At 47.9% G+C, this 9,965-nt stretch overlaps 1 protein-coding gene across 1 annotated transcript in view; it reads left to right on the forward strand.

Annotated features, from left to right (window-relative positions):
- Positions 1–1,838, forward strand: part of gria1a (glutamate receptor, ionotropic, AMPA 1a) — a 39,216-nt gene extending 37,378 nt beyond the window's left edge. Inside the window, exon 14 of the mRNA XM_077022883.1 lies at positions 812–1,838. Coding sequence (XP_076878998.1) covers positions 812–976 — 165 coding nt within the window. The 3' untranslated portion in view covers positions 977–1,838. The remainder of the gene's footprint in view (positions 1–811) is intronic.
- The last annotated feature ends 8,127 nt before the right edge of the window (positions 1,839–9,965 follow it).

Here is a 9,965-nt window from a genome sequence, read left to right on the forward strand (position 1 = left end):
CTGCTCTGTGACGTGAGCACAGCTGTGAGTGCAGGAAGCTTCACGTCAGTTAACAGAGAGCATCGCCCAAATCAATGCAGTGAAGATAAGAAGCATTTTTGCAGTTGGGATCAACACGTTCCAGGGTTTTTGTCCCCTTCTGAAGTTGTGCATATTACTGCTGATAGCAAAAAGCATCTTATATTTGTTTATAACATGGTCTCAAGCAGAGAGCTCCTACCCTTTCAGTTGATATTTGTGTCAGTAAATCGAACGGCAAATGTATTTATCAACTAAACTTGACGAAACATTATTACAACTGCAGCTGAACTTTTAACATCTCCTTCCATGTTATTTCTACCTGTAGATTATGTATCCTCTTCCAGTAGCCACATCATATTGGTAAGCAGTCACGTCCCTGTTGGTAAACACAGGACATCCGAATTTGGGAATTTCAGTTTATGCTTAAAGTCGTACAAATGGAGTTCTGTGTCTTTCACTGGTAAAACTGGGACCGCACTGCCGTCTGCTGCACTGAAAGAGGAAAATCTGAACATGAAAATTCTCCACTTTTACTCTGTAGCCAGAAATGCTGCAGGAATGTTAAATGTCTATTACACTTTATTCTTTATACTGATCTAACTAGATAATCCAAATTTGGAAGCCCAAAAGGATACAGTACCTCATTAGCTACCAAAACATCATGTCCCACAACATTTTATGTGCAAACTTAACAAACGCCTGCTTCATCTCTGGCTTGTACTAAACAAACATCTTGCGAGCGTGTCCCGGCCGCACGTCCGTGTCTAACTGTGTCGTGTCTTCATCCCAGCAATCCATCAGTGAGGCCATGCGCTGCTCCACTCTGGGCCGGACCAGCACCGGTGCCGGCGGAGAGAACGGCCGAATCATCACCCACGACTTCCCCAAAGCCGTGCAGACGCTACCTTGCATGAGCCATCCCCCTGGCATGGGCCTGGCCGCATCGGGCATGTGACCGGCACGGGACGGCCACGCCCCCCCTACCCTGCCCAAATGCCCCGCCCCCAACATCTGCCTGCCCCTCCCCCCGGCAGCGGATGCTCCATACTGCCAAAACACTCTCGGACTTTTCTTGGTGAAAACAGCTACTGATAAAACTCTTTTCTAACGTGGGAAAACAACAACAAAAAGAAAAACGAAAATGTTTCAGCAAAAAGGAAAAATGATTTGAGAGCGGAAGACAAATGTGCAATAAGAGGCTATGGAGACTCTTTTTGACAGACAGCTTTCATCCACGCGAAGGGGTTGAAAACAACGTGTGTAGTTTCACCCCAGTGTTGTTGACAGGACTACACTCCTGATTTCCTCTGTCTTAACGTGTGTAATTTGTTGGTTCATATCAGTGTTGTCCCCCAACCTTATTTTCTTTATAAAAACAGGATCATGTACAAGACGTGATTCTTTGCACAGATTCTTAAGCAGCTCGTATGCTGTAATGACTAACAGATGGGATGATGTGGGGATTAACAGCCTATTGTAGTGATTGTAATAAGACAGTCGCTCCGGGTGGGGACAGTGTCCAGGGGACACAGATTATAGTGCTAGTCCAGTGCTAGTCCAGTCCTAATCTACTGCTAGTCCAGTGCTAGTGGACAGTGCCCAGTGCTGATCTAGTGCTAGTCCAGTGCTAGTCTATTGCTAATCTAGTGCTAGTCTAGTGTTAGTCCAGTGCTAGTGGACAGTGTCCAGTGCTAGTGGACAAAGGCTGAATCCCTTCCCTCATTAACTGCATAGCCTAATTAAAAAAAAACATATCAATTTGTCAGTCTGTTGATAGTGTAAATACTCTGGTGTAAATCTTAACCTAGGGAAGTCGAGGAATTTGATTTGTTGTTAATCAGTAGAGCATAGCATACTGAACTTGTTGGTTATCTTGCTGTGTGTGTGTGTGTGGTGGGGGGGGGGGGGGGGGGGGGGGGGGGGGGTGTGAGTGTGTGTGCGGTTCAACCTTGCTTTGCTGCTGCGCCCCTTATCAGGCGCCATACCTGATTTGTGCCGAGATTGACTCGGGAGTGTGTGGCCACTCCCCTCGCCAATCAGTCCATCCCACGAGCAGCGCCCCCTAAAGGACGCGGGCGGAAATGTCACAAGCCACTGTGGTTAAATGTCCTTTAAATGAACTTGAGATTGGTCAGCGTGCTCCCTGACTGCCTGGTCACCCTGAGTGGAGAACGTTTCTCCTCATCCTGCACATGCAGCAGGACCTTCAGTCTCTTCTGTACTCCGAGCCAAAGCCAGGATGTTTTGAATAGTGTCGCTACAGTACAGACGTCCTTTTGATACAATATTCTTTTATACATCGGTCACCTGTCGATCAGAAATGAATCAGCAGGCTGTGTTCAACTGCCTCGCATTTATGACACAAGATAACCAACCGGCCTGTACGCTGCTCTTATTCTGGAGGTTTGGTGACTTTATATGGACCAAACGCTAATGTAGACATTGGCAGGCTTCCCCCTCTGTGTGCATCCAGTTTTGTAAGGTTTGTGAGTCTTTCATGGGTCTACAGCAGGTTCATCTCTGAGCTTTCCACAACACTGTTCCTCGCTGCCCACCGGCTGCTGTTCCTGAGACCTGACATGTTCACGGTGGCCGGTGCCCACGGGCCAAACCCTCTAACCTAGGAGCTTTTAATGACCCCCCGACCCCCAACAAAAGCTCCAGTGTACAAACAGCTCTCATTGTATTTAAATACAGGAGCAACCAGCCTTGTTATGGAACGTGACCTCAGCTCTCCCCGTGACCCTTGCCCTCCCCGTGACCTCTGCCCTCCCCGCAGCCTGTGTTTGGTCTGTTTGTACCTCACTTCTTTCATAAGGTTTTCTGGACCCACTGCAGTCTGGGGTTCTTCATCGCCTCGTATCAGAACATGTTTTATAAACAGTAACTGATTTGTATAGTCTTGATAGAGACATTCAACATTTGTATAAAAAGGAACTTTTGCGAGTTGCGTGGTGTTTTACACGAGGCAGTATAAGATGTGTACGGGTCCTTCGTGGGAGGGAGGAGATCGCAGCTCATTTGGGATCATTTGTGATTCTGGTTAATAGTGTTACACAGTTTTTGTTTTTAATATATAAACGTGACCGTCTGTGCTCATTCATACCTCACAGGCTTGTTTGTTGGTTAATTTGTTAGTTTCCTGTTTTCTGTTGATCATAACAGAAAGGTTTGGTGGCATATGAACGGACTAGAGGGAAAGAACATTGAATCAATGATAAAACTGAAAAATAAATAAAACTTTTCTAACCAAAGTTATCAAAATGTGGATCTGTGCTTCTCTATGTTTACATAAATAAACCATATTTTTGCTTTTTGAAAAATCACTTGTGCATTTGATTTTAATTGCTTTAAGCTAAAATTATCTTAACAAGATAGACTTACTGACACATAATGAATCTGAGGCATGAGAACAGCACCATCGTGTGTGTGTGTGTGTGTGTGTGTGTGTGTGTGTGTGTGTGTGTGTGTGTGTGTGTGTGTGTGTGTGTGTGTGTGTGTGTGTGTGTGTGTGTGTGCGTGCGGGCGTGTGTGAGTGTGAGTTTTAAAACCTGCAGCCCAGTTTTATTAGACATGATCCTTTATCCCCTCTAACTCCTCCAAGCAGTGGAGTTTAAAACCGCCTCACGTTGTTTGGGTGAAGCTGTTTCTCACCACGAAATCTGGGTTCCCAGACAGGACCTTTTGGTCCTGAAACCTGGCGTCCTGTGTTAATGTCAGCTGCCAGATGTGCAGCATGGTCTTGTTTTGTGGGGTAACGGGAGACGTGTCTGATTGGTCAGGGTTGAACTGAGGGGTCCTGCTCACGTCACACTGCGGGACAAACTTCACCTTGGTGGCACGTCTCACGTCTCCTCCACCTCATGACTGTGTAAGACACACCATCATTTATAGGGGGGGTTTCCTCCCTAAATGTGCCACACTGCTGTAAATTACCCCCCCCCCCCCCCCCCTCAAACGACTTAGTCCCACATGAAACTAGTTCAAGTAATTTAAAAATACCTCTCTGTTCAGTCATCGCGGCCCTGCCAGGAAGCATTAACCCCGAGGCACGTCATACGATTTTCACTTCCCATAGTGGAAAATGACCCACACTAAATTTTTACATGCCTCGTCGTCAAGACGACACCTGGCACAATCTCCCCATTAAGGCCGATTGCTTATTGGCAATAAAAGGTGCGTAAAAAAAAAAAAGCGTACAGTTAAGTGCCGTTTCCACGGCAGCGGCTGCCTGTCTCAGCCTGATCGCCGTGGCGTCTCCCACGGCGACAAAGGCTGCAGTGTAGCGTGGAAAGCGTGTGGGCTTCCAACAGCATACATAATGAAGACACCGTGTGGGGGTGTGAGACTGTGAGGATTCATGACACCTGCCACTGTGAGCTTACATACCCCTGTCTGCCCCCCCCCACACGAGCATCTCTCCGTCTCCCCGCTGGCCGTGTTAATTCTGTCCCTCAACACCAGAGCGGCTTTACATGTACGAGGAGTCAGTAGTATTCACAGAACTCTAAAGAACACCTGTGTGTGTGTGTGTGTGTGTGTGTGTGTGTGCGCACATACGATGCCCGCAGCGGTGTGTGGAGGCGTGTACTGACAGAGACGTGTGTTGTGGGGTGTACCCCAAAAATCTGCAGGAATGTTTGATCTGAGCTTCATCAGATAGAAGCAGCACTTTCATTACACCTGCACAGGCAGCATTTAGAGACAGTTCTGTGTGTGTGTGGGGGGGGGGGGGGGGGCGTGTGTGTGACAGGGGTGTGTGTGGAGGGGTGTGTGTGAGGGGGCAACTGCAGCACAAATATAAACTGGTCAGTCACCTCCACTTAGATCAGAAGATCCTGTTTGTCTTGTTGCTTCTTACTGGGTACGAGGACACACCAGGTGTGAAATAGCATTCCAGTGTGTGTGTGTGTGTGGGTACGTGTATGTGTGTGTGTCTGTGTGCGCGAACGTGCATGCATGTGTGGGTGTGTGTGTGTGTCTGTGTGCATGAACGTGTGTCTGTGTGTGCGTGAACGTGCGTGTGTGTGTGTGTGTATGTGTGTGTGTGTGTGTGTGTGTGCGTGAACGTGTGTCTGTGTGTGCGTGAACGTGTGTGTGTGTGTGTGTGGGTGCGTGTATGTGTGTGTGTGTGTGTGTGTGTGTGTGTGTGTGTGTGTGTGTGTGAACGTGCGTGTGTGTGTGTGTGTGTGTGTGTGTGTGTGTGCGTGTGTGTGTGTGTGGGTGTAAATGATTATAGATGTGTGTGTGTGTGTGTGTGTGTGTGTGTAAATGATTATGGATGTGTGTGTGTGTGTGTGTGTGTGTGTGTGTGTGTGTGTGTGTGTGTAAATGATTATAGATGTGTGTGTGTGTGTAAATGATTATGGATGTGTGTGTGTGTGTGTGTGTGTGTGTGTGTGTGTGTGTGTGTGTGTGTGTGTGTGTGTGTGTGCGTGAACGTGCGTGTGTGTGTGTGTATGTGTGTGTGTGTGTGTGTGTGTGTGTGTGTGTTCATACATGTTTGGTTCAGTGTGGGAGGAAGGAAGGAGGAGTGAGATAACAGCTGAAAGCAGAGAGAGAGAGAGAGGAAGAAGAGAGAGAGAGAGAGAGGAAGAAGAGAGAGAGAGAGAGACGAAGGGAGAGAGAGAGAGGAAGAAGAGAGAGACAGAGAGAGGAAGAAGGGAGAGAGAGGGAGAGAGAGAGAGAGAGGAGGAAGAGAGAGAGGGTGAGATGGAGACAGGAGAAGTGTGAGAAAGGGAGAGAAAGAGATGGAGACAGCAAGAGAGATGGAGGGAGACAGAGGGACAGAGAGAGGGAGAAAGAGGAAGTGAGAAAGAGGGAGAGAAGCAGAAAGAAAAGTGTGTTTTTGATTTGACTCATCAGTGTGTCCCACTGCTCCTGGTCTGTGTGGACAGGCCTGTTAATCACGGGTCCTCATCAGCGCGCTGACACACACACATTCTCCTGCTTGCCTGCGGGGACGTCACCGCATGTGCTGATCTAACGTGCTAACGCGCTAAAACACTAATGCGCTAAAGCACCAAACGTGCTCATGGCTGGGGTCCAACCCCCCGTCGAACATGATGTCCCGCCCACCGTCCAGTAGGGGACCAGGAGGGGACAACGACAGTGTGCAGGGCGGTGGGAGTGGCGTGGTCGTCCTGGTCAGCCGTCTGGCCTGTGGAGGGGGGCGTACGGTCGGCACAGGGAAGATGGATAGTGGAGGTAAGCAGGCGGTGTGAGAAGCAGGGATGATGTACGACAGGGAGCATGCGCCCAGACGGGATGACGGATGAGTGGATTTCAGGACCACGGAGAGGGGCTGAGGGGAGGAGCCTGGCTCGGCCGGGTGGGATGTCTGACCTCCACGCTGTCGCTAACGCAACCAGGGTCAAGTGCACCTGGGAAGAGAATGGTTGCCCGGACGACAGCGGGTCTCACGAGTCGCTCCACAGGAGCAGCAGATCCAAAATGTGAGAAAACAAAACCATCGTTCCTCGTGTTTTCTTCACGAGTTTCCAATCTTAACGGCAACGCATTCAAATTCAGAGCAAACACAATAAGAACAGGCGTATGTCCCCTGGATTAACAGAAACACAGGAAAGAGAAACACAGAACTGATATTCAACCTGCAGGATCATCAGAAGTGGATTGTGCGTTTTAGAAAACAAAGTGCGCAGAGTAGCAAGTGTTTCTGACCAGCCATGTGCCGTCACAATGCCTCTGATCTCAGATCTGCAGGCAGAACCCTGGACAGCAGGACCCACCAGGAACCACCAGGAACCAGCAGGACCCAGCAGTCGAATTTTGCACCCAGTCACATTACTTACCAAGTCACATGGTCCCAGGCTTCTCTTGTTACACAGCATCATGACATTCCAGACATCTCGATCAAGACTGAACTAAACTAAATAAAGGTGAAAATCAACCAGTGCCCCAAGGAGAGACCAAAGCATGCCGTGAGAATAAAATCAGACTCTTTTTCCCCAACAGAGCTGCTGATTCTGACCTGTGGACCAGGCCTTTGTCCTGAAGAGCAGCTAAAAACCTTCTGAGTTGTTGAGAACCAGTGCTTGTGTCCGTGTGGTCCTAAACACCCTCCATATGGACCTAAACGCCCTCCGTTCACGCACACTTGCGTTTGTCTCTCGGGGTTTGGCTATACGTGCTGTGGCTCTCAAATGATCCATTATCAATATTAATCTTAAGGCTATTCATCCAAGTCAAAGAGCAGTTGAATAACCAATTATGACAGTATCTACATTACTTGTTGTATACATGGCAGAATTCTTCATACAAAGTGCTGCGCTTTGAAGTTGAAAATGTTCCTTTCTTCATCAAGGACTAAACCCTGAGCTTCAGACACCGAATAAAACCGCCAATGTTCTTTGTTGTTTCATAGAAGCAAACGTGATCTGAAGCGTCAGAAAATTCCACTTCCAGAGAGAGGCTTGGAGGCCCACGCAGGGACACAGCGCTCTTAAACTCATCTGCTTTGGTTAAAGGGTTGAACATGAAGGGATTTCACCCGTCCTCGTTACACACAGGCTGAGCTCCTCTTTGCCACTGCGGTAGGTTTAAAAAGAGATGGTACACTTCATATTCACCACCATCAACACAACCATCACACTAGAATGAAAATGGATTAGCTGGAAGGGTTTCCATGCGGTATTGTAAGGGGTTTTTTTTGTAAGACATGGCATTTTTGATGATTATTCTAATCCCACTAAGGTCCTCTTAGTCTGAACTCGTCTTATCTCACCTTCACACTCATTCTCTCATTAAAACGCAATCACAGGCCACCAGCTCTAATATACCTGCAGCTGCCCCTTCTAAACGGGCAAGATGAACATTTCAGAGCTCACGCCTGCACATCCTGGTCTGATAGAAATGGAATAAACACACATTTTATATCACACCACTGTGTTTTATATCACACCACTGTGTTTTATATCACTCCAGGTGCATTTTATATCACTACACTGGTGTTTAATATCACTCCAGATGCATTTTATATCACTACACTGGTGTTTAATATCACTCCGCTGGTATTTTCCAAACGCATATTTACTCATTATTATTTTTCTCCTTCTGGCAACCTTCACCAAGGGTTGGAGGGAGGAAACATTTCAGAGCTGGTTGGAGAGATTCATATTTAAATTTCCTGGCACGAATCGGCACAGGATGTGATGGTTCTGAAGCCATCAGAGCATCAAATCATTTCCTTTATTAATCCTCTAGTCCAGAGTCTTCCTGTCGAATACCACACCTGCCGAAGCAAAGGAGAGGAGCTATAAAGTGTGGAGACGTTGGAGACGTTGGAGACGTTGGAGACCAACGGGGCATTCAGTGAAGACTCCTGCAGTTATCTGAACCATTTTGGGGAACATTCCACTGCTCAGACCACAGCTGGGACAAACACAGGAGGACATAAATAAAGGCACATCACAGCTGTGATGGTTGTTCGAGCAGGGCAGGTAGTAAGTGGCAATTAAATCAAGCGAGATAATCAGGGCACTAAATATGGATGATTCGCTTTTCCAACAGGTGGCTCCTTAAATCTGCATAAAAACCTTCACTCACGCTTCCCCTCATCATCTCTTATTAATTTTGAACCTTGAAGAATGCTGCGAGTCTCCTGGTTTCATCATGACAGCCAAGACGTCTTATTGGTCCTCAGATTCTGGTGTCCTCTCGTGGAGGCTGTAGCACTGATAGCTGTTATCACTGGGCTGGGCCTGATTCTTCTGTCTCTGCCTCCGTTCCTACACTCCGTCATACCCTGTACGGTGCATGACAGTGGTGACTGTTATCAGCAAGGCTGTGTATTCATCAGGGTTTAGAACGTTTGACCTGGTGTCAAATGTCCCCCTCTGCGCTGGAGTGCCATCAGAATGGTTATTGTTCACGAAGACGCACTTCCTCGATCCCTGAAGCTACAGTCGGCTGGATCTTTATCTCTGGAGCGACCGTAACAAACCGCCTGCGTAGACGTTCACGCTCCCGTCAAACAGCCAAACAAACAATTGTCATGGCAACACCGGACCTGGTTGTGTCATCGTCTTTTGCTCTGGTGTTGATGGTGTTTTGGTAGCGGGATTTGGAAACCAGATGAATGAATATGTGGTTGCGGAACTCTCAGGAGGACTTTTACAAAGTTATTATAAAGTTATTATGAAGTTATTATGAAGTTAGTTTAAAATTAGTGTAATCTATAAAGGAAGTATCCCCCCAACTTCAGCAGTTGAGCAGAAGAATACAAAACGCAGCCGAGGCTCTGACTTCACTGAAAGAGGAGAAATTTATGTAAATAATATGCATTAAAAAAGATGAGGGCGATGGCACTCCGAGCTAGCAGCTGTCACTCTGTGTGACTCAGAAAAGCACCAATCACGTCCTTTTGTTCCGCAATCTGTCAGCGTTGCTGTGATACCAGCTCCCGCCCACACAGCTCTGCTCTGGAGTGCCGGGGGCGTCGCCAGCTGCACGGACCCCACCCATAAAGGTGGGAGTGGCTTTTACACCCAGAGCCTGACGCACAACAGTGCAGGACGTGTGCGTGACTTGTGACTCAGCTGAGCGCCCGGTGGTGCGGACGCTCTGTTAATCCACCCAGCGCACCTCACACAACCTGAAAAATTCATGTGTGCGCACATTCACACAGCGTGAGGCATGTGGTGGTCTTGTGTCCTAGTGCAAAAGAGAATTGGATCAAACACATTTCCTATGCAGTATTGTTGGATCTGTTCACTGCGGAGTCATATGGGGTGTTGCAGTCATGTCATTGCTATGCACACTGGCGGTTCTCCAGGTCTGAGCTAGGATAACCGTGAGCCTGGCCCCCTTCTACACCACGCTCCCCCTCCCAACCACAGATACAGCCCTGGAAAAGACACGCTTCCGTCACACAGCACACGCTGCCTTTCACCCAGAAGAGTTCTGATCAATCAGTGCAGAAATGT

This window comes from Brachyhypopomus gauderio, chromosome 11 (assembly GCF_052324685.1).
Source record: "Brachyhypopomus gauderio isolate BG-103 chromosome 11, BGAUD_0.2, whole genome shotgun sequence".
NCBI classification, from domain to species: Eukaryota; Metazoa; Chordata; class Actinopteri; order Gymnotiformes; family Hypopomidae; genus Brachyhypopomus; species Brachyhypopomus gauderio.